This window comes from Oncorhynchus mykiss, chromosome 16 (assembly GCF_013265735.2).
Source record: "Oncorhynchus mykiss isolate Arlee chromosome 16, USDA_OmykA_1.1, whole genome shotgun sequence".
NCBI lineage: Eukaryota > Metazoa > Chordata > Actinopteri > Salmoniformes > Salmonidae > Oncorhynchus > Oncorhynchus mykiss.
In genome coordinates this window covers 48,653,181-48,680,202 of record NC_048580.1, presented here as the reverse complement: position 1 = coordinate 48,680,202, position 27,022 = coordinate 48,653,181, and the positions used below count along the sequence as shown (strand labels likewise).

Sequence of the window (27,022 nt, the reverse complement as noted above, 5' to 3'; positions counted from 1 at the left end):
CTTTAACCCATTGTATAAGAGATTCACCAAAATTAAAGTAACCCAGACATTTATATATACATTCTAGTCGTACTTTATCAAACATCTTTTCAAAATCTGCTATGAAGACCAGGCCTGTGTTTCACCAGGATTTTCGCATCACAACATTGAAGTGTAAGAGGCCTCCAGTTTTTTTAATGGATTGGATCTTTATACTTACCACCTGGGTCCTGTTTTAGAAGTAATGAAATCAGACCTTCTTGTTGAGTACCTAAAAGTATCATTTTTTAGGAGTAATTAAAACATACTAATAATGGATCTTTGAGTATATCAAAAAAGGTCTGATATACCTCTACTGGTATACCATCAAGCCCTGTTTTTTTCCAGACTGAAAATATTTAATTGCCTCAAAAGGTTCATCTTCTGTAAGTTGACCTTCACACAGGTCTTTCTGTAATTGTGTAACTTTTACATGTATTATTATTATTAGGAAAAAATCCTTACAGTAATACAGTGGAAATGGACTGAAAAGAAAACAAATGCTTAAATATTTTGCTTCCTCTTTCAAAATATAATTTGGTGAATCATGGATGACTCCATCATTTGTAACAAGTTTCAGTAAATTATTTTTGATAGCATTTCTATGTTGGAAGTTTCAAGAAAAATGTTGTGCATTTTTCACCATTTTCCATCCAATATCTTTCTAATCAGACTCCTCTCAATGGCTAAAACCTCTGGTCTAGCGTACTGATAATATAGTCTAGACAATAGTCATGCCTCTGTATGGAATCACAACTCACTTATATAGAGCAGTCAGACCCAATGCCCCCACCTTGGCTGGTGGTTATGATTTTTCCTTCTCTTTTTCCTGCTGTAATAATAGCTAAGACCAGCTGATTAAAGGCCAGTGGAGTGTCCCACTGTCACTCTCTCCATGCCAACGCGCTGACAAGGCAGCAGCTAATTGCGGGACCAGGATGTTAATTGAAACCTTACTTGGTGATTAACACATTTCCATTGAAACAAGCATTGAAACAACCTCGGCTATGATTAATATACACCTGTCATAACTAATTGCATTAATACTAAAGAATGATTAAGCCTGTCTTGCTCTGTCTTCCAGTCATCCTCCACTCCTCCAACACATACTCTTGCCTTGACTAACAACCCTCTGATGAATAGTAGAACATAGCAGATGAACAAGACCTGTCGGTCGGTCATGTTTTCATTCTATATCAAAGGAGCCTATCCAAAAATACATATTTTTGTTAGACATGTATATTTTTAGTCTCAAGGGAACTATAATTTCAGTTGTACACCAGACAACGGGATATATTCACTGTAATACAGAAGTGTGTTTATTGTCTTTGGACTAGGTGTTATTACATGAGGGTTATGCTACTGTATAATGATTGAATTTAACAGTGGCTTTTATTTTGTTGTCCCTTTAGACCACGAGCGGATCGGGAAGGACTCGTCCTATGAGCAGGAGGGGAAGGTCCAGTTTGTGGTTGATGCCGTTTACGCCATGGCTCACGCGTTACACAACATGCATAAGGAGCTCTGTCCAGGGAAAGTGGGCCTCTGCTCTAAAATGGAAACCATCAATGGAACCATGTTGCTCAAGTTCATTCGCAACGTCAACTTTACAGGTTTGTTTTTGTAATGCAAACACCCGTGAACATATGCAAGGATGCAGAAACACAAACAAACACTATACAAATTAACACATTAGCAAAGGCATCAGCATTTCCTACATCTCTTGTCTGTAAGACAAAGCCTTACACTATACATTTGTAGAGCCGCTTTATCAATTGAAACAGACTTTGAAACGCCAGCTTTGTTCTTCCCACCACATTTCCTTGAATGATGTGTCTTACGAGTGTAATTATTTTGAAAACAAACCGTAATGAAAGAAACAACGTGGTTCTACAGCCAACTGAAATACCCCAGTCTAACAGAGAGCAGCATGAAAAATGCCTTCCCTAAATAATCAGTTAAGAAAACATGAAAGCAAAAGCAGACTGCAGTGCTTGTGTACAAACCGATTATTACAAGCTTACTGTTACTCAGTTCAGAGAACTCATCTGCATTTTTATGGAACCTCTGTTGCCGGAGAAGCATTTGAAGTGGGGGTACACTACACTGTAGTATACTGCAGTAAACGTGGGGAAAACATACAAGTGTGCTGCTTTAATGGAACATGTTTAAAGAAAAAGACCTTACAGTTGTGGTGTAAGGTAAAAAAGAGAAAGTGGACATTTGATTACAGTCAACCACAACTATGTAAAGCTTGGTTAGTATTAGTTTGTAGATCCATTAAAGGTCAATTGTAAAAGTTGCAATGCTAATTATTGCTGCATTTTCTGACAGAAAATGGCGCCAACACTGTCATACTCATTTTATAAACCTCAAAGTGACAACCGCAACTCCAGTCTTCATCCGTGTTGAAATTTCAAGGAAGGACAAACTCAGATTGCCTAATAACCAACCGTGTGACTGTGACTCATTGGCCTGCTAGGCTACTTTAGAGTATGGTCTCTGTCTGATGTCACTTTCATCTGTTCTAATAAGGTGCTGCTAATTATAAGTGAGCAGAATGTCAGAGTGACACAGTTCAGGCAATCAGGCTTAATGCAACACGGGCATCCTGACACCCACAGACTACTCAGACCCTCTCTTAGAGCTAATTATATGGTAATGAATGCCCTGTTTGGATGGAGGTGTGGTGTGATCCTAGAGGAAGGCACAATCCAGGTGAAGAATAGAAGGGAGAGCTGTAGGGGCAGAATAGAAAAGCTGAACTGCATAATGGGAGTGCCGGCTTATCATAGGGCTCTGATGCACTGCTTATAATGTTCTGCACAAAAAGAGACAAAGAGAGTGTATAATGAGTAGGCATACCAACTAGGGATGTGCATTATTCCCTTACAAGATGGTTCAATACGTACAGTGCATTCGGAAAGTATTCACACCCCTTGACTTTTTCCACATTTTGTTACGTTACAGCCTTATTAAAAAAAAATTAAATCACTTTTTTTCCTCATCAATTCACACACAATACCCCATAATGACAAAGCAAAAACAGGTTTTTAGAAATGTTAGCAAATTAAAAAATATATACTATACAACAACTGAAATATCACATTTACATCAGTATTCAGACCATTTACTCAGTAATTTGTTGAAGCACCTTTGGCAGCGATTACAGCCTGGAGTATTCTTGGGTATGATGCTACACGCTTGGCACATCTGTATTTGAGGAGTTTCTCCCATTCTTCTCTGCAGATGCTCACAAGCTCTGTCAGGTTTGATGGGGAGCGTCGTTGCGCAGCTATTTTAAGGTATCTTCAGAGATGTTCGATCGGGTTCAAGTCCGGGCTCTGGCTGGGCCACTCAAGGACATTCAGAGACTTGTCCTGAAGCCACTCCTGCGTTGTCTTGGTTGTGCACTTAGGGTCGTTGTCCTGTTGGAAGGTGAACCTTTCTCCCTAGTCTGAGGTCCTGAGTGTTCTGGAGCAGGTTTTCATCAAGGATGTCTCTTTACTTTGCTCGGTTAATCTTTCCCTCGATCCTGACTAGTCTCCCAGTCCTTGCCGCTGAAAAAGATTCCTACAGCATGATGCTGCCACCACCATGCTTCTCCGTAGGGATGGTGCCAGGTTTCCTCCAGATGTGACGCCTGGCATTTAGGCCAAAGAGTACAGTCTTGGATTCATCAGACCAGAGAATCTTGTTTCTCATGGTCTGAGAGTCCTTTAGGTGCCTTTTGGCAAACTCCAAGCAGACTGTTATGTGCCTTTTACTGAGGAGTGGCTTCCTTCTGACCACTCTACCATAAAGGCCTGATTGGTGGAGTGCTGCAGAGATGGTTGTCCTTCTGGAATGTTCTCCCATCTCCATAGCGGAACTCTGGAGCTCTGTCAGAGTGACCATCGGGTTCCTGGTCACCTCCCTGACCAAGGCCCTTCTCACCCGATTGCTCAGTTTGGCCGGACGGCCAGCTCTAGGAAGATTCTTGGTGGTTCCAAGCTTCTTCCATTTAAGAATGATGGAGACCACTGTTGTCTAGGGGACATTCAATGCTGCAGAATTTTTTTGGTACCTTCCCCAGATCTGTGCCTCGACACAATCCTGTCTCGGAGCTCTACAGACAATTCCTTTGTCCTCATGGCTTGGTTTTTGCTCTGACATGCACTGTCACATGTGGGACCTTATATAGACAGGTGTGTTTCCAAATCATGTCCAATCAATTTAATTTACCACAGGTGGATTCAAATCAATTTGTAGAAACATCTTAAGGATGATCAATGGAAACAAGATGCACCTGAGCTCAATTTCGAATCTCTTAGCAAAGGGTCTGAATACTTATGTAACTAAGGTATTTCAGTTTTTTATTTTTAATATATTTGCAAAAATGTCTTATTATGGGGTATTGTGTGTAAATTGATGAAGAATATAAATGAATGTAATCCATTTCAGAATAAGGCTGTAACGTACCAAAGTCAAGGGGTCTGAATATTTTCTGAATGCACTGTATCTACTGTACCAGTCAAATGTTTATACACTCCTACTCATTCAAGGGTTTTTCTTTATTTTTTACAATTTTCTACATTGTAGAATAATAATGAAGACATCACATTTATGAAGTAACACATATGGAATCATGTAGTAACCAAAAAAGTGTTAAACAAATCAAAACATATTTTATATTTGAGAGATTTCAAAATATCCATCCTTTGCCTTGATGACAGATTTGCACAGTCTTAGCGAAACGATATAGCCGTCTGTAGCGCGGGCACATTTCCTTATCAGGGGTACTTCGGGGAAACGACCCCTAACTTCCTCCATACTGAACACACACATACAAATGGTATCCACAAGTTCATCTGACTCTAGGGAAGTAGATAAAGGGCTTCTTTGCCAAAATCCCAAGGTATCCCTTTAAGAATTCAAAGTTCATGCCTGAACTTAACTCTAACCTTAAAAATGTGGAGCTAATGCCTAAACTTCACCTTATACACTTTCACATTTGATCTTTGGGGCAAATTTGAGAAACATGGATGATTGTCTAATTCTGACGTGCGACTGAGAGCAGAAACAGGCCGCCTACCTCGTGTTGCTGGGCACAGTGAGTAGGCTACTGATCTTCGCTGGGGTTGTTCAGCCTGCTAAATGACTTGTAGATCAATGACTGTCAACACAGTTACATGCTTAGTTCAACACTGAAGGAGAGGGCGCATCATTAGTCACAAAATCTGAATCACGCAGTCTCATTTAAATCAATCAGTCTCACTGACTTAACTTTATCTACCTAATTTAGCTTTGAAGGGAATTGTTTATCTGCAAAATATAAGACAACAGGGCAGCCTTCGTCAATAGACTCTAAATTAATCTCCCTTTACCCCTCTTTTGACATCCAGCCTACCCCTACCACCTTTTCCAACCTAGCAGTAGCACTCCCTATAGAAAAAGACTTGAATTCCTGTGACGAAGCTGACTCAGTAGCTCTCGTCATGAAAGTGCGTTATTTAATTCCCCTTAGAAATTGTTTAGCGTATTCATATTTCCCCATATATCTAGTAATTAATGTATTCTAAAGGTATATACTGTTGTTCTTTTGCCAGTATCATGGGTACTTACAATGCGCAAGGCAAGGTTAATTATGTCTCAGGGAAATGTTTGTTTGAGTTGCATTGTGACGCGTTTCAGTTTCCTATTTAAATGCAGAAATTTACAATTTTGCAATCCTCCAAGCTGGATGCGATGTTCCGGTGCACATGAACACTTTCTACACTGACGAGAAATACGTTTGTTTATTTCCTTACTGTAACGTGTCCTGTGTCTGAAGTCTGCGTATCTCGGAACTACATCTCTTGTCTCATGTCTGTGTGTAATGGGTGGGTGCACGGCTCCATAAGTCATATGTTTTGCCTCCTGCTGGCCTGCAGAACTTTTGCTGTTAAATGTGTATTCATGAATGGAAAGTGTTTCCGCTTTGAGGATAAGCAGGAATGTTTTAGATGTTTATTTAAATGGCAAATGTAAATGTGGGTATAATGAAGATGTCTGTTACATTATTTAATATGTCATATTTGGGTAAAGAGCTCCATGGTTAATGGTATGGTCCATAGGGAGTGGCCGCAGGTATAAAGGTACAGTACCTGTTCATTCAACCTGTGAACTGGGGAATTATCTTCTAGCTCTGGTATGTGAGCTGTGTGGGGAGGCTGTCCCTTGCCTGTTATACCCCAACTTGCTATTTTTGGTTTGGCAAGGTAGGCCTGATTTAGGCTTAGGTTTTTGATTTAGATTCAAACCTGTATTTTGAGAGTCTGTTCATTTTGTTGATACCTTGTGTAGATTATGTAAATATTCATTCACCGGGAACCACCACGACAATGACCTTTACTTGCATTACTGGAAGACTTCTCAATAATACAACTCAAAAGTATTGCGGTTAGACCTAAGATGAACTAAAAATCAATGACAAAAACACATTACCGGAAGGATGTATTGCCTTTAATAGTCTTACTGTACATTAGAATTTACAATTGAAAAGATTTTATGGATAACAAGTGTTAACATGATCCCAGTCCATTCTGTCTGGGATCTGGAAACACCCATGCTGACTAGAGGAAAGGAGGCCATTCCTGATATTGTTGAGGAGGTTGGTTCTTGTTGATGTTAGTCCTACCACCATATTATCTATTTTTTCAGAAACAATGCTTCTGCTGCACTGGCTAAATTGTATCATATTCGGGGGATAGCATAGCTTACATCGTGAATTCCCTTGGTTCAAAGAAAGCGAGATTAGAGATAAAAAGCTCCAAATACCCATATCCATTACATTGAAACCCAGCGGCTTTGCTGTAATTAAAAGCATAGAACTGTTAACATTTTTGTGATTGTAGGATAGCTGAGATTGTTAGTTCAGCTAGAAAAATACAGTGTACTTCTGCATTCTTCAACAAACAATGGATACTTTCCTCAGTGAGTAGCCATAAGCAAACCTTCAAGTCAAGAGGGACCTGGCACATATGAACTTGCTGATTTGTAAAGCCAGTTAATTGTTGCAACTGCCTGCATATGAAATTTGAATTACAGAGTGGGGAAGCATAAACGCCAAATGCCATCCTCCCTGCCAGGCAACTAACAAAATTACATGCCATGACAAACTGCGAGGGTAGGGTAAAATACAGCTTGGAATTCAATGCAGCCTCCTTTTGCGAGTTCGGTGTCACAAAGAAATAACAGGGAGAGGCTGACAGGACAATCAACCACAGCATTGGCTGACTAATAACCAAAAAAGGCTGGGCCTCCATTTAAAGTGGTTGTAAATTACAGCGTGTCATTGTCACCAAGCCTTCTTTAGCATTTACAGGGAAATGTAGAAGATTGTGATAGTTGTGAATCTTCACTGCTAGTTTGGTTGAGGAGACTACAGCACTAACAGTGGCTGGGGGGGGGGGGGTTGTTACAGATACAGTATAATCATATATATGTAACAACTCCACAAAACACCCCCCCCCCCCCCCCCCTCAGCCACTATTATATATATATATGTGTGTTTGTTTGTTTTACATGTGCTCCATGTACTTTAAGTGTGTTTTTTCTCTGTGATTGAACCCCAGATATGATTATGGATTTGTGGTTTGAATGCAGGTCACTTAAGACCGTAGGGTAAACCACTGTGCATACAGTACAGCCCTTACCTTACGGGTTTTCAGCAGCTGTTCTGAAATTCATTTTTTTTTATGTTCAGAGTCAGACTCATGGAAGAATAACCCCTTGAAAAACCTTGAATATGTATATCACATACAGTACCAGTATGTAGAGTATATAAAAACAAATCCACAAGACACTCAACCATCACCATGAGATGTATTTATGGATACTATTTTTACGTCTAACCTTATTATTCAGTACAATATATGTCATATTTACATAATGTAGGCAACTCAAATTATTCTAATATTACATAGTTGTACTTAACAGACTTGTTATACTTCTAATTACTTTCAAAGAGTCAGCCAATAGTAGGGTTAACATCATTGGTTCTTAAGAACGAACAGTGTTGAAAACAAAACGTGTTTCAGCTGACTGGACAGTATTTTACAAGGCTGTAGACCCTATAGACCCCTCAAACTCAACTCTGTACCTCGAAGCCAGTGCCACTGCATTTCTTCATTGTTCACCTCTGAACAGGGACAGATTTAGACCTGGGACACCAGATGTGTGCAATTAATTATCAGGTCGAACAAAAAAACAGCATGCTCTGGACCTCATAGGGTAAGAGCTGAGTACCCCTGCTATAGACTATTGCCTCAGAATTCAACCATTTGATGCCAGTTTTCACACATTCAATAAGAGAAGACTTTGACAAAACTACAGTAGAGCAATAAAATTATGTAGAAAGTTGTCTCCCTAAAAGTCTTGGAAGTCTTGCCCATGGAAGCCTCTTGAAGAGGTAAAGTGTGCCAGTGCCAGTCTATCTCAAGGTTGGCAATTTTATCTGGCACTGGATAAACCTTTCTAATTCATATATTTTCAATGACTCACACAGTACTTCATCGAAATTAAAGTGACTTGTATATGAATACAATTAGAGTAGTTTTCTTTTCATGAAAAATGTGTACAGTGGAGGCAGCAAGGCATTCTCATAACTCACCACATATAACAACTTAAGTTTGCAAACTGAGAATATTGGCCTTTTGATCTGCTCTTCATGGATGACACCTTTTCACTTGTGGACATTGCCCCTTAGAAGCTATTCTCTTTAGCTATAGAGAGACGGATACCTTTTGATTTGAGTAGATAGTGAGGTGGAGCACAGCGAATGTACAGGTCAAATTCTTGGCGATCATGAAACATGATTATAAACTGGATGTGTTCAATGTGCGTGTATCTCTTTGAAAGTGGGATGACCAACTCTTCTATGAGAACTCATTCCCTATAGATTAGATAATATGCTTAGCTACAGAGAAAACGTTTGACTGATGTTCCCCATAAGGGATATTTATATGATGTTCTGAAGCACAAAAAAACATCCACTATCAATCCTAGGCCCATATTACATTTAAACAGGAAGTCAGCACTAAAATGAACCATCTTGTATTTCGAATCTCCTTTTAAAATCTAAGCTTTCTTATCCACTAACCTTCACAGCTGAGATCTGAGACCTGACTTGCAAGCACACCTATGTGTATTGCTTTGAAGTGTGTGATGTCAAGTGCCACCAAAGTGAGCTGCAACCATATTTTAAAGGGATGTGATGTGGGGAGGAGAGAGAGAATGAAAGAGAAAGAAAGAGAGATCCTCTCTAGGCCTTCTCTCTTTATCCGCATCTATCCACAGCCACATTCTCTATGGGGCAGCTGGCTGCGGTGCTCTACTCGGCTCCCAACAGAAAATCACAGGATCCCCACACCCCTCATTTGACACAGTGAGGGGTTTGTGAGCCTGCTCAGGTCCAGGACCAGGCAAGAACACACAGAGAGGAAGAGGTGTGTGTGTGTGGGGGGGGGGGGGTAGTAAATCAGGCCCCATGCTGTCATTAGACAGCGCTCTGAGGGGACTTTGGGGGCAATGTGTAACAAAACAACAGGCAGAATAAAAGAGAGTGAAATCATATGCGATTGGGCACAGACATGAGCTGTGGTCCGACACCCAGGGGAGAAGTCCCACATGGCTGTCAGCATCCATTTTACTCCCCTCATTTATAACAGTATGGTAGAGAACTCATACCCCAACCGCTTAGACCTCATGTAACGCTATTCACATATAGCGTATGATGGACAAAAAGACCAAGAAAATATTTTCGTACTACAGCTTTTATGAATTAACAAATACTTTATTACATAATTTCAGATAATGAAATGACCCTTTACCCTCCAGTGATTCTTATGAAATGTTTAATAACTATACTGTACATGTGGATGTTCATACCAAGGTTGTTATAGTTTCATTTTGTGTACAAAGAATGTGGATTTTTTTTTTTAACAAAAATGTCCCTTTTAATTTTTCTTCAGGAATTGCGGGCACTCCAGTGATCTTCAATGTGAACGGAGATGCCCCTGGTCGCTATGAGATCTATCAGTACCAGATGAAACACAACACCACAGAATACAAGATCATTGGCCACTGGGCAGACCAGCTCCATTTAGAAGTATGGCTATTTCTCTCATTATGACTTCCACTTGTTTATTGCATGATACATTCAGTAATGTGAATCCAAGTAAATAACATATGCAGTTAGAAATAGAGTCTGTGAAGGTTTATACAGTACATCATATTTTTAGGTGAAAAAATATGCAGTGGCTAAAAACATGTCTTATTAAACCATGAAATTAATGCATTATTCATTACTGTATCCATAGCAGTCCATGCACCTTGCCTTGAGTTGGGTTGCTTTACCATCAAAGTCATTCAGGACCTGGGATTTATCTATATCACAATAGGGCAGTAGATATCAGGGGCCGGCTGTGGGGTTACTGTTGCACACCCAATCCAGTTTTATCATTTTCATAGATCCCCCCCCCCCCCCCCCCCCCCTAGCTGTTGTGAAATGCAGGCCCAGGGGTAGCGATAGTAATATTCACAAAATGCTAACAACCATGTTGCCATTCAGAGACTGTTTACGTAGCTGATTCAGATTCTAAACCAGGCCATTTCAGGTAAACAGCAGGCATCCAAAACATATGATAATAAACAAAATAATGGCAAAACGACAAGGTCATTATGTAAGCCTTACCATATTACAACATTTGCTCGTTCTACCTAATTAGGTGGAAAGTGCCTTTTAAGCAAGGCTTATGTGGCTGAGAAGAGGACAGATACAATATGTAGTTTCCTGCTGAGTTACACTATATGCAAAAGCATGTGGACACCCCTTCAAATGAGTGGATTCGGCTATTTCAGCCACACCCGTTGCTGACAGGGGTGTAAAATCGATCACACGGCCATGCAACCTCCATAGCCAACATTGGCAGTAGAATGGCATTTCTGAAGAGCTCAGTGACTTTCAACCTGGCACCGTCATAGGATACCACCTTTCCAACAAGTCGGTTTGTCAAATTTCTGCCCTGCTAGAGCTGCCCCGGTCAACTGTAAGTGCTGTTATTGTAAAGTGGAAACATCTAGGAGCAACAACAGCTCAGCCTCGAAGTGGTAGGCCACACAAGCTCACAGAATGGGACCGCCGAGTGCTGAATCGCTTAAAAATCATCTGTCCTCGTTTGCAACACTCACTACCGAGTTCCAAACTCCTTCTGGAGGCAACGTCAGCACAAGAACCGTTTGTTGGGAGCTTCATGAAATGGGATTCCATGGCTGAGCAGCCGCACACAAGCCTAAGATCACCATGCACAATGCTAAGCATCGGCTGGAGTGGTGTAAGGCTCGCCACCATTGGACTCTGGAGCAGTGGAAACGTGTTTTCTGGAGTGATGAATCACACTTCACCATCTGGCAGTCCGACGGATGAATCTTGGTGGATGCCAGGAGAGAACGCTACCTGCCCCAATGCATAGTGCCAACTGTAACGTTTAGTGGTGGAGGAATAATGGTTTGGAACTCTTTCTCATGGTTTGGGCAAGGCCCCTTAGTGCCAGTGAAGTGAAACCTTAACTCTGCAGTATACAATGACATTCTAGACGATTCTTTGCAGAAATGGTTTGTTGAGATCGTTGTGGAAGAACTTGACTGGCCTGCACAGAGCTCTGACCTCAACCCCATCAATTACCTTTGGGATGAATTGGAACACTGACTGTGAGCCAGGCCTAATCACCCAACATCAATGCACAACCTCACTAATGCACTTGTGGCTGAATGGAAGCAAATCCCCGGCAGCAATGTTCCAACATCTAGCGGAAAGCCTTCCCAGAAAAGTGGAGGCTGTTATAGCAGCAAAGGGGGGACCAACTCCATATTGGTGTAGTCGTCTTGTTAGATGGTGTTTTTTTAAATGGTCCTTAAAAACAGATGTCTTTCATCCCGCCCCCTTGTGTTTGGATTTATTCTAATCCACTAAAAGTTAATTGAATTGTGCCCTCATGCATATGTAATATTCCTTTTTAATATGCAACAACATAAACAAGATAGTTGCGGCCACACTATGTGATTTGTGTTAACTTTAACAGGCAGCTCAACCGAGTGGGTCATCTACATTTTGGCCAATTGTATTCCTGAATGCCGGTCATTGACCTAATGCACAGCCAACACTTCCTGTCCTTTCAAAATAGGAGTTTACCCTAAATTAATTATATTAATTATATTCAATTTACTATCTATTAAGTTATATATTAATAGCTATTAATTCATATTCATAATCATTCATAATTCATTAATACCAATATAGTGATATTTCTCCATTTCTATTTTAGATTAAAAATTATAAAATAGTAACAAAAAGTATTGTTGTATTGACCTATTAATGAACTGCTGTTAATGTAAATGGTTAGCTTACTGATATATCCTAGATCCCTAGTTAACCATTGGTAATCTGAACATAGTAGACTACATAATTTCTGAAGAGCTGTCACTTCAGAATGGGGGGTGCTGTAGCTCTGCTGGTGTTGCTGTTCTGTCTGTCGAGGGCATGAGCTCAGGAAAGGAGGAGAGTGGAGGGGTCAGAGAATTACATCATTCAACAGAGTGACAATGAAGAGGTAGAGAGCAGGGTGAGCGATTCAGATTAAGAGACAAAGGCCTGAGGAAACAGAGACGGCCCACAACTGACTGGCAAGGCCACAACACACACACCTGCAGTAGACTCCTCTCCCCCGCTCCCTTCCCCTCCCTGCCTGCCTGCCATGTACTCAATCATACTTAGACATGAATTATATATACCCATTGATTCTTAAAGAATATAACTTATAAATGCCTTATGAGCTTAGTTCAACTGTCATACCCCATCAGAACCCCAAATAAAAGCCTGTTTTACACCAATGTTTGTAAAGACTGTAAATGTAAACAAACACTCAACATGGTTAAAACTATAATTTTGATATCATGAAGGGTCAGTCCTTGCATCCATACCTCTGTCTATGAATTTGAGAGTGATAACATTTCTACAGGCCCATACCTCAGCTTTTTACAAAAAATAATCAAGTTAGCTACAGATCTTAATTTGATACTGTTTGCTACAGCAGGAAACCAACAAGAAATCCAACAGGAAATGTGAATTATTATGTGTATTATAATTAATGGACATGTTTGTAGGGTGTGATACATTTTTCGTAAGGGAAAATCATGTCAGAAATTTCAAAGGGGAAATTACAAACTTCAGAAGCCTTTTTAAACCTCAAGTTGTTAATTCAGGACAGTTATCCTGCAAAATGATATTTAAATTAAGATCCTACATCTGTACTGCAAGTGTGTGTGTGTGGTGGCCTGACCAGCCTTTGGCTCTTAATCTGAATTGCTCACCCCGTTCTCTACCTCATCATTGTCACTCTGTTGAATGATGTCATTCTCTGACCCCTCCACTCTCCTCCTTTCCTGAGCTCATGCCCTCGACAGACAGAACAGCAACACCAGCAGAGCTACAGCACCCCTCATTCTGAAGTGACAGCTCTTCAGCTAGTCATTAATGGGTCAATAAACACTATCATTTTTGTGACTATCTTATCTTAAATCTAAAATAGAAATGGAGAAATATCCATTTATCTTGCAATAATGGATGAAGTAATACATTTCTTAATATACTGAACAAAAATATAAACACAACATGCAACAATTTCAAGATTTTACTGAGTTACAGTTCATATAAGGAAATCAGTCAATTGAAATAAATTCATTAGGCCCTGATCTATGGATTTCTATGACTGGGCAGGGACGCAGCCATGGGTGGGCCTAGGAGGGCATAGGCCCACCCACTTGGGAGCCAGGCCCACCCACTGGGGAGCCAGGCCCAGCCAATCAGGAGGAGTTTTTTTCCCCACAAAAGGGATTTATTAGAGACAGAAATACTCCTCAGTTTCATTAGCTGTCTGGATGGCTGGTCTCGGACGATTCCGCAGGTGAAGAAGCCGGATGTGGAGGTCCTGGGCTGGTGTGGTTACATGTGGTTTTTAGTCTAGTTGGACATACTGCCAAATTCTATAAATCAACGTTGGAGCGGCTTATGGTAGAGAAATTAACATTAAATTCTCTGGCAGCAGCTCTGGTCGACATTCCTGCAATCAGCATGCCAATTGCATGCTCCCTCAAAACTTGAGACATCTGTGGCATTGTGCTGTGTGACAAAACTGCACACTTTAGAGTGGCCTTTTATTGTCCCCAGCACAATGTGCACCTGTGTAATGGTCATACAGTTTAATCAGCTTATCGATATGCCACCCCTGCCATGTGGATGTATTATGTTGGCAAAGGAGAAATGCTCACCAACAGGGATGTAAACAAATCTAAGCTTTTTGTGCGCATGGAAAATTTCGGACATCTTTTATTTCAGCTCATGAAACATGGGACCAACACTTTACATACATGTTGTGTTAAAATGTTTGTTCCATTATAGATAGCAGATGAATAGAATTACTGTAAGTTAGAAGGATGAACTATTCTGTCGTTCTGCCCCTGTGCAAGGCAGTTAACCCACTGTTCCCTGGGCGCCGATGATGTATATGTCAATTAAGGCAGCCCCACCTCTCTGATTCAGAGGGGTTGGGTTAAATGCGGAAAACACATTTCAGTTGAATGCATTCAGTTGTACAACTGACTAAGTATCCCCTTTTCCCTTTCCCTTATTTTGAAGGGACAGGAAGTGTTGGCTGGGCACTTGGCCAAGGACAGACATTTCACACCCAATTGTTTTTTATTTTTTTGGTTTATATGGGAAAACGAGACCAATAAAAAACAAGCCATTTTTCCGTTTTTGTATGAGATCATTTTGGCAAATCCATTTTAAATGAAAATAAACATATGATTTTTGTTTGGCATATTTTATCATCTCAACCACTGTCATTTAGTATGCCATTATCGGATTCCCATATATTTTTAAACACGTATTCAAAGTCCGTTGAAAACCAGGAAGTGAACGTGAGCAAAACCAAACCTCATTACCCCCAAAAATGTTTTACCAATTGTGCATCAAATGGGAAATTACGTTTTAAAATGTTGTTGACCTCTAAAATCATTTCAGAATGATATAATTACTAATATGTTGTTGTTTTATAATTTTAGTAAATCTTGAAAAAGATGCTCTACCAGGCGGTCGAGTTACCCATTAAAGGAATGCTATTAAGTCAAAGCTAGTGATAATGGACAATGGAGAAATATTGTTATGGGAATTTTTTATCTGTGCAAATACAAAAATCCTTTCAAATCCATATCAGTATTCCCTCTCTGGCTCTTATCTTCAATATGTTTCACAATATTATTCAGGACATGTAAATCTACTGGTAATCTAAGCATATAAACTGTAAATGTATTCATTTACATGCATTTGACAAACAAATGTGTCATATTTTATTAATATTTGATATAATTTCTCATTTAACTAGGCCTATCTTCCATTTTAAGTAAATGAAGCAATGTAAATTCCTGTATAATTTTTTAGATGATTTAAAAAGTCGATGCAAATTCCAATGCAAAATGTGTTTACTCTAATTGGGCAGCTCAACCGGCTGGTTTAAGTCATGCAAACAATTCTTTTATTTTTTTTATAAATATTTTTGGGGTACCAGTTAAAGGGTTAATGACTGTTTTATTTGCGTAATATAATTTTTTGATAAGTGCAAATGTTAATCAAATTTAATTAGGCATATTCAAGGAAAATATGCTTTCATAAATTACACTATAACAGTCACAGACAGAGAGATAACTCCTCCACTCCTTCCCCTTCTCTCCACCAGACTAAGGAGATGCGGTGGCCTGGTGGGACATGGCAGGTACCCCAGTCTATCTGCAGTCAGCCCTGTCATCCTGGGGAGAGGAAAAAAACAGTGAAGGGTGTCCCCTGCTGTTGGCACTGTGAGCGCTGTGATGGCTACCAGTACCAGGCCGACACCTACAGCTGTAAGATGTGCCGCTTTGACCTGCGGCCCAACGAGAATCACACCGCCTGTGAGGCCATCCCGATCATCAAGCTGGAGTGGAGCTCCCCCTGGGCCGTCATCCCCGTCCTCATCGCTGTGCTGGGCATCATGGCCACCATGTTTGTGGTGGCCACCTTCATCCGCTACAATGACACCCCCATTGTGAAGGCGTCAGGGCGCGAACTCAGCTATGTGCTGTTGACGGGCATCTTCCTGTGCTACGCCACCACTTTCCTCATGATCTCAGCGCCTGACGTTGGAATCTGTTCCCTCCGACGGATCTTCCTAGGTCTGGGAATGAGTATTAGCTATGCAGCGCTGCTCACCAAGACCAACCGTATCTATCGCATCTTTGAGCAGGGCAAGATGTCAGTGAGCGCCCCCAGGTTCATCTCCCCAGCCTCCCAGCTGGTTATCACCTTCAGCCTGATCTCAGTGCAGCTCCTGGGGGTGTGCATCTGGTTCGGTGTGGACCCATCTCAGGCTATCATCGACTATGAGGACCAGCGCACGTCCAACCCGGACATGTCCCGTGGCGTGCTCAAATGTGACATCTCAGACCTTTCACTGATCTGCCTGCTTGGCTTCAGCATGCTGCTCATGGTCACCTGTACAGTGTATGCCATCAAGACCCGGGGGGTGCCAGAGACCTTCAATGAGGCCAAGCCCATCGGCTTCACCATGTACACCACCTGTATCGTCTGGCTAGCTTTCATACCCATCTTCTTTGGGACTTCACACTCAACAGAAAAGGTGAATGTTTACTTTAACAATTTTACTCTTGGTAATGATGCTTTTAAATGCATTACCTATTAATTCATAATCATCCAATTTGAAATGTTTTGTTGATGAACTTGACTTATATTATGATAGTTAGTTATCCTTGACAGCCATTACTTATACGAACGATCCTGTTTTGAGGAATTTTCCAATGTTGGCCGATTGAACTAGCTTGTAAAACTAGTTTGTAAGTAGCGAGCACCACGACAAGCAAATTAAATTCACTCGTGTATGCCGAGGATTTGTGAAATCTGTCCAAGAGCAAATGCCATTGAAGCTAATCACAGAAAGGGCGAAAAAATGCATGTGATCCTCCTAGAAAAGAGCAAAACTGGTCTACAACCCCCGTGTCTCGAAAAATAATACACATTCATAGGTTTTGATATTATGCATAATGTGTACAATTTAATTTCGCTCTCCATTGGGTTCTAAAAATAAAGAGTCGCCCAATCTATATATAAACTCCCAGTCTTTTTTGGGGTAAATCACCAACGTTTCGGGATCCCTGTGCCATCTTCAGGGTCTGACCCTGAATGTATTTTTTTTTATAGCTTATAGTTTATTCGAAGTTAGTCAGCACCTCTACAGTCGTGGCCAAAAGTTTTGAGAATTACACAAATATTAATTTTTACAAAGTTTGCTGCTTCAGTGTCTTAAGATATTTTTGTCAGATGTTACTATGGAATACTGAAGTATAATTACAAGCATTTCATAAGTGTCAAAGGCTTTTATTGACAATTACATGAAGTTGATTCAAAGAGTCAATATTTGCAGTGTTGACCCTTCTTTTTCAAGACCTCAGCCATCTGCTGTCAATTAACTTCTGGGCCACATCCTGACAGATGGCAGCCCATTCTTGCATAATCAATGCTTGGAGTTTGTCAGAATTTGTGGGGTTTTGTTTGTCCAACCGCCTCTTGAGGATTGACCACAAGTTCTCAATTGGATTAAGGTCTGGGGGAGTTTCCTGGCCATGGACTCAAAATGTCGATGTTTTGTTCCCTGAGCCACTTAGTTATCACTTTTGCCTTATGGTAAGGTGCTCCATCATGCTGGAAAAGGCATTGTTCGTCACCAAACTGTTCCTGGATGGTTGGGAGAAGTTGCTCTCGGAGGATGTGTTGGTACCATTCTTTATTCATGCCTGTGTTCTTAGGCAGAATTGTGAGTGAGCCCACTCCCTTGGCTGAGAAGCAACCCCACACATGAATGGTCTCAGGATGCTTTAATGTTGGCATGACACAGGACTCATGGTAGCATTCACCTTGTCTTCTCCGGACAAGCTTTTTTCCGGATGCCCCAAACAATCGGAAAGGGGATTCATCAGAGAAAATGACTTTACCCCAGTCCTCAGCAGTCCAATCCCTGTACCTTTTGCAGAATATCAGTCTGTCCCTGATGTTTTTCCTGGAGAGAAGTGGCTTCTTTGCTGCCCTTCTTGACACCAGGCCATCCTCCAAAAGTCTTTGCCTCACTGTGCGTGCAGATGCACTCACACCTGCCTGCTGCCATTCCTGAGCAAGCTCTGCACTGGTGGTGCCCCTATCCCACAGCTGAATCAACTTTAGGAGATGATCCTGGCGCTTTCTGGACTTTCCTGGGTGCCCTGAAGCCTTCTTCACAACAATTGAACCGCTCTCCTTGAAGTTCTTGATGATCCAATAAATGGTTGATTTAGGTGCAATCTTATTGGCAGCAATATCCATGCCTGTGAAGCCCTTTTTGTGCAAAAAAATGATGATGGCACGTGTTTCCTTGCAGGTGATCATGGTTGATAGAGGAAGAACAATGATTCTAAGCACCACCCTCATTTTGAAGCTTCCAGTCTGTTATTTGAACTCAATCAGCATGACAGAGTGATCTCCAGCCTTGTCCTCGTCAACACTCACACCTGTGTTAATGAGAGAATCACTCTTTTTGTGGCAGGGCTGAAATGCAGTGGAAATGTTTTTTGGGGATGCAGTTCATTTGCATGGCAAATAGGGACTTTGGAGTTAATTGCAATTCATCTGATCACTCTTTATAACATTCTGGAGTATATGCAAATTGTGATCTTACAAACTGAGGCGGCAGACTTTGTGAAAATTAATATTTGTCATTCTCAAAACTTTTGTCCACGACTGTACATACAATCATTTTCTCTTGGTGTGTACTAGCTCATATTTTTTATTCGGTCTTTGTTGGGTATCATAAATGTACTGTCTGTATTTAGGACTATCGCTGTAGGAAACAAAGCAGCCATTGAATGTCCCTACAGTAATAGTCCAATTACTGAGGTAAGCTGTTTAGGAAGGTCATTTGGCAAGACAAAGCAAACCGTGGCCATCTTTACGATGGTGAGAGCTGCATGGTAATTGCTGTTATTTTCAAAGAAAAGCATACAATCATGTTAACATATACACCCCGGGGGGACAGTTTGGCTGAGCATAAGACATGTGATTCATCAGAGTGAGACCTGCAATCTTGTACACCCACAGAAGTTAGCACTGGCAGCATGTTTGTGTTATATTGGCAGGTTGACATTTATTGTCATGAATATTGCCCTGGAGGCAGAACTGAGGGATATCCGCTAGATAGGCCATCCGCAAAGTCAGAATTTGCTGTATTGTTTTTCTTTTTGGTCTTAATTTAAAGTTCGGGTTAGGCATTAGGTAAAGCAGTGTGGTTAGGTTTAAAATCTGATTTTATGATTTTGTGGCTGTGCCAGCTAGTGACCACTCACCAGAGCTGCCTCCAGAACGAGATGCACATTTTTATTTATTTTTATTTGTTATTTAACTAGGAAAAATGCTAGCCTGCCTTTTATTAGTTGTGGTTAGTGTGTACAATGTACATTAGGGATACATTGCTTCCCTTTAACATTTTAAGGCAATCTTTTGAGGATTTGAAGTGCCAAACTCTCCAGGAACTCAGAGTAAAAACTACAGAAAAAAATAGCAAATATCTTTTGGATCCCCTGCTGTGGATATTTTTGTTATAAAGATAAGTTCTGAATCCTGTGAACAATTAGCTCTAATTGAATAACCTTGCAATCAAATGGAAGGAGTCTTGTTACATAAGAAGGCTCTTGTTCATTTTTTCCCCCTTGAAGCCCCCACACCATAGGCCCCCACACCGGTCTTTTTTTCCACTTGAGGCCCCCACACCGGTCCTTTTTTCCCCTTGAGGCCCCCATACCAGCCCTTTGTTTTCCGCTTGAGGCTCCCACACCAACCCATTAACATTTTGCGCAAAAAAAAAGATTAGACAGGCCCACTGGGCTAAAAATGGACCAGCCCATCTGGCATTTGCACAAAATGCTAGATGACCAGTTCGCCCCTGCTCCTGCTTGACTGGCAGCAGGAGTAGAGTCAGCCTAGGAGATTGTGGGTGGCAGCAGTAGACTGGCAGGTAGCGATAGGGCTCTGTTAATTGTGTCATTGTCTCCTGGTTGAAAGGAGGGTGGCACAGCACCAATCTCTCCTCTGTGTTTGATAAGGAGGACAATGCAGCTGATTGGCAGGGTTGTCAGGACAGTGCTAATCATGCATGACGATATGCCATGCTCTGCCAATCTGGGATGTTTAACTTCTATGTAGAGACAATGGAGAGCATGGGTTTACATTGCTATGGCCATACACATGACATAAAGCTTAAAAAGCAAATAATATAACGTATTCTTTAAATAAAAAAAACATCTTTAAGGTCTATCCAATGGTTTCTTCAAAGTTTTAAAAATAGGGAAGCACTGCAGCAAAAATGGAAAGAGGTGTAATACAGTATGTTCTGTACTGTACTGTGGAAGCAGATGACACATGCTCATTTAAAGCACAAAACAGCCTTAAATATATCCCTTATCTGGTCTTACTTCAAAGGAAGCTTATGCTGGCTTCCAACCATTGCAAACGACAATAAGTAATGACTAACATCTCGAGCATTTTTGCTGCAATTAACAAACCTCAGCCAATGGGAATACAGAAATAAAAAAATGCAGAAATAACCATTCCTGGATGCAGCTAATCTTATTAATACATTAATGTTCTGATGTTTTCATCTGTTTGGAGACGCTGCGTGATATTAGGAACCCAGATACATTTCTGGCACGTGGGATAATGCAGAGAAGTTAGAGGTAGGACAGTGGATGGGCGGGAGTGTAGTCGTGGCTGCTCAAACCGAGGACCTGTTTCATGAGGCTGCCCCCATCTCACTTAACGGTCCCTGGCAATGTCTGCCTTCCACTGACAAAGGCGCCAGCATGCACTGGGCCAGGGATAGGACCATTTGGATGGTACTGTAGCTGCAGTCAACACGAGGCACGGCTGGAGACAGTCCATTATGTTTGATTGATCCAACCCTGCAATCCAAGTGCTGCAGCCCCAACTCCAACCAGGTCTGGCAATTCCATACAAATATGCATCATTTGATCATCTTAAACGATAAGGCTTTTGTTTCTAAGGTATTTCTTAAGGATAATAGGGTGCTCATATTTTGGTAATTTAAACCTATACTACGATGTGAATGTAGTTACCTTTAGCACCTCAAACTCTGGAATGAAAGGCAGGGGCTGAAATAGCAGCTGGCTGGAGGGAGCACAGATTTGATGCCTAATCACTTCGGAGAGAAAGGTTTTTCTGCTCCTAGAACAGAAATAATGGCTTTGCATGCTAGAGTCTGTCTATCGAGCACCGTTTTCCTGCTGTGGCATGAGGCACATTGGCGATCGTATCAGTTTGTCAAGGCGAATCTATCTGGATGAGGCCGATGGACGGGGACAGGGGTCCTGGCCCCCCTCACAGAGGTACTCCACCCTGTACTCCGGAGAGGCAGCAATATTGTGCCGGGCTCACTCAGGGACGTGTGTAATCTTCTCAGGAGATTACATACTCCCCCTCAGTCCCCCTATCGCTCTTACTTTGCTCAGGCATCCTTTCTTCTCAACCAACGTTTCTTTAGGGGCTTCATATACTGCATACTGCATCAGTAATACATTATTTTATTTTGTTGAGTCTTTGGGACATATGGCAGGCAGCACAACCTCTTTAAATTTATATTATTGGCTGACTGAAGTTAGAGGTGCCAAAGCACCACTATAACTATTGTTAGATTAGTTATAGCTGTTGACATTCTCATGACAGAGGACCTGTCGGGTTATTCCCTGTTGCCATACTGCTCAGTCACTCATGATGTCTGCAAATGTAATGTCAGTCTCCACCTCAGGCAAATCTGTTAGGGAGGTGGCTGGGAGCTGTGTTTCCAATTTACACCCTTCTCACTTCTTTCATCAGTCTCGGAATAGCTCAGCAACCCTATCCCAAAGGGAGATGGAATTATGTTCCAAATAAAAAGTTGTTAACAAAAAGTATTTTTCAGTTTTGTAAGAGGATAGCCGTGATATATGTTCACCACAGAGAGTACATTTATCTGATCACAATCTTCCAATCTTCAACATATTATCTTCTTTATTTTTTACAGACACAGTGCTTTTTTATTGATGATGTTGTTTTCTACTACCATACTGAATCAGCCGTACAGTCTAACAATGCAACCAGATGACCTATATGATCTAACTTTCTTCGCATACCTTTTTATATATATTTATTTATTTATTTAATTTTTCTTTTCCATAAACTCAACTTCAAAACACTCTCCTGCAACCCGCCTCACCAATTTATATTAAAAAAAAGAAAGTATTATTTACCTCAAATCTGAAATCCTCCATAGAAGCTAACCAGAAGCTAGCCAGAAGCTATCCAGAAGCTAACCAGAAGCTAGCCAGAAGCTAGCCAGAAGCTAACCAGAAGCTAACCAGAAGCTAGTCAGAAGCTATCCAGAAGCTAGTTAGCTTCTTTACTGGCTAATTCGTTAGTATTCAGCTAACCACGGTTTGTGGTCATCAGCTATCCTTTATCTCGAAAATCTTTTCCCAGTTTTCTACGGCTTGGCTCGGACCGGAACATACCGGACCTATTTTCTCTTCATGTCCCAGGATTTCAACCGCAAGCTCTGGACATTTACACCTGGATCTCGCAGCTAGCAAGTTGTGACTATTGGCTTATCTTGATCCCAGAGCGAACAACTGACAACTGGACTACCGACATTATCTGCCCAAGGCAGTTATCCAGGTGGCTCCTCCTTCGCGACGTTACCTGAACGCCCATCTGCGGTCCGTTTATCGTTAGCTGTCTTATCGGCTGCTATCTGAATAGATCTATCGGGCAATTTCTTTCTTTTTTTTCTTGGGCCTCTATAACTATATCTATTTTTTTGTGAATTGGATTCATCCCCTCTACCACACAGAACCCCACTAATCCTACTGACGGAAACGCACGAGGTGGCTAAAAACAGACCTCCATCCTATGCTAGCTTGCTACCGATGGCCCGGCTAGTTGTCTGAATCGCCGTGACCCCAACCAACCTCACTACTCACTGGACCCTTTTGATTACTTGACTAAGCATGCCTCTCCTTAATGTCAATATGCCTTGTCCATTGCTGTTCTGGTTAGGTTTTATTGGCTTATTTCACTGTAGAGCCTATAGTCCTGCTCACTATACTTTATCCAACCTATTAGTTCCACCACCCACACATGCAATGACATCTCCTGGTTTCAATGATGTTTCTAGAGACAATATCTCTCTCATCATCACTCAATACCTAGGTTAACCTCCACTGTATTCACATCCTACCATACCTTTGTCTGTACATTATACCTTGAAGCTATTTCATCGCCCCCAGAAACCTCCTTTTACTCTCTGTTCCAGGCGTTCTAGACGACCAATTCTCATTGCTTTTAGCCGTACCCTCCTCCTCTTTTCCTCTGGTGATGTAGAGGTGAATCCAGGCCCTGCAGTGCCTAGCTCCACTCCTATTCCCCAGGCGCTCTCTTTTGATGACTTCTGTAACCGTAATAGCCTTGGTTTCATGCATGTTAACATTAGAAGCCTCCTCCCTAAATTTGTTTTATTCACTGCTTTAGCACACTCTGCCAACCCGGATGTTCTAGCTATGTCTGAATCCTGGTTTAGGAAGACCACCAAAAATTCTGACATTTTCATCCCTAACTACAACATTTTCAGACAAGATAGAACTGCCAAAGGGGGCGATGTTGCAATCTACTGCAGAGATGGACAGAAGTCTGCAGGCTTACTATCTAACCAACGTGCCCTCTAAATACACCTCTGTGGTCTTCAACCAAGATCTCAGCGATCACTGCCTCATTGCCTGCATCCGTAATGGGTCAGCGGTCAAATGACCTCCACTCATCACTGTCAAACGCTCCCTGAAACACTTCAGCAAGCAGGCCTTTCTAATCGACCTGGCCGGGGTATCCTGGAAGGATATTGATCTCATCCCGTCAGTAGAGGATGCCTGTTTTTTTTAAATGCCTTCCTAACCATCTTAAATAAGCATGCCCCATTCAAGAAATGTAGAACCAGGAACAGATATAGCCCTTGGTTCTCCCCAGACCTGACTGCCCTTAACCAACACAAAAACGTCCTATGGCGTTCTGCATTAGCATTGAACATCCCCCGTGATATGCAGCTTTTCAGGGAAGCTAGAAACCAATATACACAGGCAGTTAGAAAAGCCAAGGTTAGCTTTTTCAAGCAGAAATTTCCTGCAACACTAACTCAAAAAAGTTCTGGGACACTGTAAAGCCCATGGAGAATAAGAACACCTCCTCCCAGCTGCCCACTGCACTGAAGATAGGAAACACTGTCACCACTGATACAGTGCCTTGCAAAAGTATTCGGCCCCCTTGAACTTTGCGACCTTTTGCCACATTTCATTTAATTCCATTGAGAATATTATATAATTTATAAGGAAAAATCACTCTCGGGCACACTCTTAGGCATTGTATTGATTGTCTCAAGATGTCTCTCCTTGATCTTTGCATGTTGTCATGTTTTCTGTGCACAGCTGTGAGTCACAGCTGTCTTTACACTGAGTCGATTCTAACCCCTCTACCGCAGCCCGGGACCGAGGGCAAGACATCTGTAGTACAGTCACTCATTGCGAGTCCTCCTCCATTAGTCACATATCATAAACAAACAAATAAACACACCAATAAAAACACAAACAGGAGTTGATGAATCATGCAAAGAGCACTTGAAAACAGAACAGTTTGCATGTGTCCACTCCATGTGTGTTATCACATCTGATGGTGGGGCTTTGATATTACTGGAATATCTACTAGGATACTTAAGTGCACTCGTACATGTCTAAGTAGAGTTGTTTTTGTTGTAGTCTTGCATAAACAATGTATAACTAGTACTAGAATGTACTCTCACAAAGCCAAAGGTCAATGCTGTCGTGGGGAACTATATCTTGAGTAGGCTACCCTCGTCTTACTCTCTGAAACTGGATCATTTCTGTCTTACCTTATAACAATGTTTCTCTTTTTCTTCTCCATCTCCCTCCTCTCCTCCACAGATGTACATCCAGACCACGACTCTGACCATTTCCGTGAGCCTGAGTGCCTCTGTGTCTCTGGGGATGCTCTACATGCCCAAGGTCTACGTGGTCCTCTTCCACCCGGAGCAGAATGTGCCCAAGCGCAAGCGCAGCCTCAAGGCTGTGGTCACCGCGGCCACCATGTCCAACAAGTTCCCCACTAAGGGCGGCCTCCGGCCCAATGGAGAAGCCAAGTCTGAGCTGTGTGAAAGCCTGGAGACACAAGGTTAGCACCAAGGGCCTTGGGTTAGGGATGGAGCAAGAGGGGAATAGAGATCAGAGAGGAGAGAGAAAATAAGGACACATGTTTAGTTATTACAGCACTCTGTCCTTGAGTTTATGCCTTAAAGTCATTGAGCAATTTCGAGGGGAAATTATTGGGCTATAAAAATGAAAAACAATCCTCGCTTTTATGTAAACTTAATTGATTTCATTGTTATTTTACACCTCAACAGCTTTGGGAAATTAGCTGGTGTTATTTTCAGGATGCAGGGAATTGGAAAGGCATTTTTTACCCTGCCAACCCATGTGGCATTAAGCATTGGCTGATGCTCTAAAACGTGGTACTGTCTGCAAGCAGGACATAAAGAGCAGAACGGGGTGATGTGGATCGATAGGAAAGGCTTCATATTCAGGCATCATACCGTAGAGCTGGCCAGGTGTATTAGCTCTCCAGCCTCCAGCCATTTCATTGGTGCAATAGCAGTCAGGATTATTGCTCCAGCACTTCAGCTCCATCCGACAGTAACACAGCTGCCGTGGGCGGAATGAGCAAATGCCATAATTGTAAAAACATGTATTGCAAATCATGGGGAAATAATTAGATTTATGGATAGTCACACTCATTCATCCATGCAGAATGATGTTTCCCTGTATCTAATGCATCATCAGTAAATATTCCAATCACCTTTGGAGAACCAAAGCCAATGTTGTGAACATGTTTGGAATTCTTGATTATAGTGCTATTTGAAATATCCAGTTGCACTTTCTCTGAATGTGTAGGAAGCAGGAGATGTGGCCATGTGTCATTTTTGTGTTTATGTAAACTTTCAATATGGGGATTGTCACAGAGAATGCTACAAGGAGACAATGGAAATGGAAAAAAGGATTTTAGCCCCCATGAGAGATGCTTCCCCAACGTCACAGTTTGACACCTATACTATGACCCCTCTGGCCCAATAACAGCTGCTCTTTGTGCTTGTGTGTCAGACTGTGATGAGGGAGGGGATCCCTGTGAGAGACTTTAGACACACAGGTAACGGATGGAGAGCCTCTATCAACTTGCCTCTATCACTGACCACGTTTTACCCATTTACTTTGTGCTAATGTTCAGTTGGATCCTATGCCTGCTTAAGCTATGTTTGCACTAAAACTCACCCACAGCTATAGCACCTTAGATTGTGTCAGACAGTTCTCATGCTCACATACACACCCTTGACACACAGACGTTGATGTCGGTAGACAATGTTGGCGTGTTGTACTGCAAATGGCCTGAGAGCGTGGTAACAGCCTGATGGCAGCCGATGCGGGGAGATGACACCACTCTGGGCTGAATGCGGGGGACAAGTGATAGCCGCGCGTCCCCTGTAATTTGTTTCCCATGTTGACAAACTGAGGAATGTTCTGTAATTGCTGTAAAACAACAATAAGAGGGGTAGGAGGGCAAAGACAGATGGATCTGCCAGCTCCAATTCTTTCTGGACCATCTATTTTTTATCTTGGCCTCGGAGCGCATAAATATTTAAATAAGGCTCATTTATCAGTGCTGCTCTGGGAGAGGTTCTGGGTGGAATGGAGG

General features: G+C 41.7%; 1 protein-coding gene across 2 annotated transcripts in view; it reads left to right on the top strand.

The window, feature by feature from the left end:
• Nucleotides 1–27,022, top strand: part of LOC110492177 (metabotropic glutamate receptor 4) — a 320,316-nt gene that overhangs the window by 290,286 nt on the left and 3,008 nt on the right. For both annotated transcript variants that reach the window (XM_036947131.1, XM_036947132.1), the window contains 4 exons: nucleotides 1,431–1,631; nucleotides 10,011–10,147; nucleotides 15,831–16,766; nucleotides 25,204–25,450. In XM_036947131.1, coding sequence (XP_036803026.1) covers nucleotides 1,431–1,631; nucleotides 10,011–10,147; nucleotides 15,831–16,766; nucleotides 25,204–25,450 — 1,521 coding nt within the window. The remainder of the gene's footprint in view (nucleotides 1–1,430; nucleotides 1,632–10,010; nucleotides 10,148–15,830; nucleotides 16,767–25,203; nucleotides 25,451–27,022) is intronic.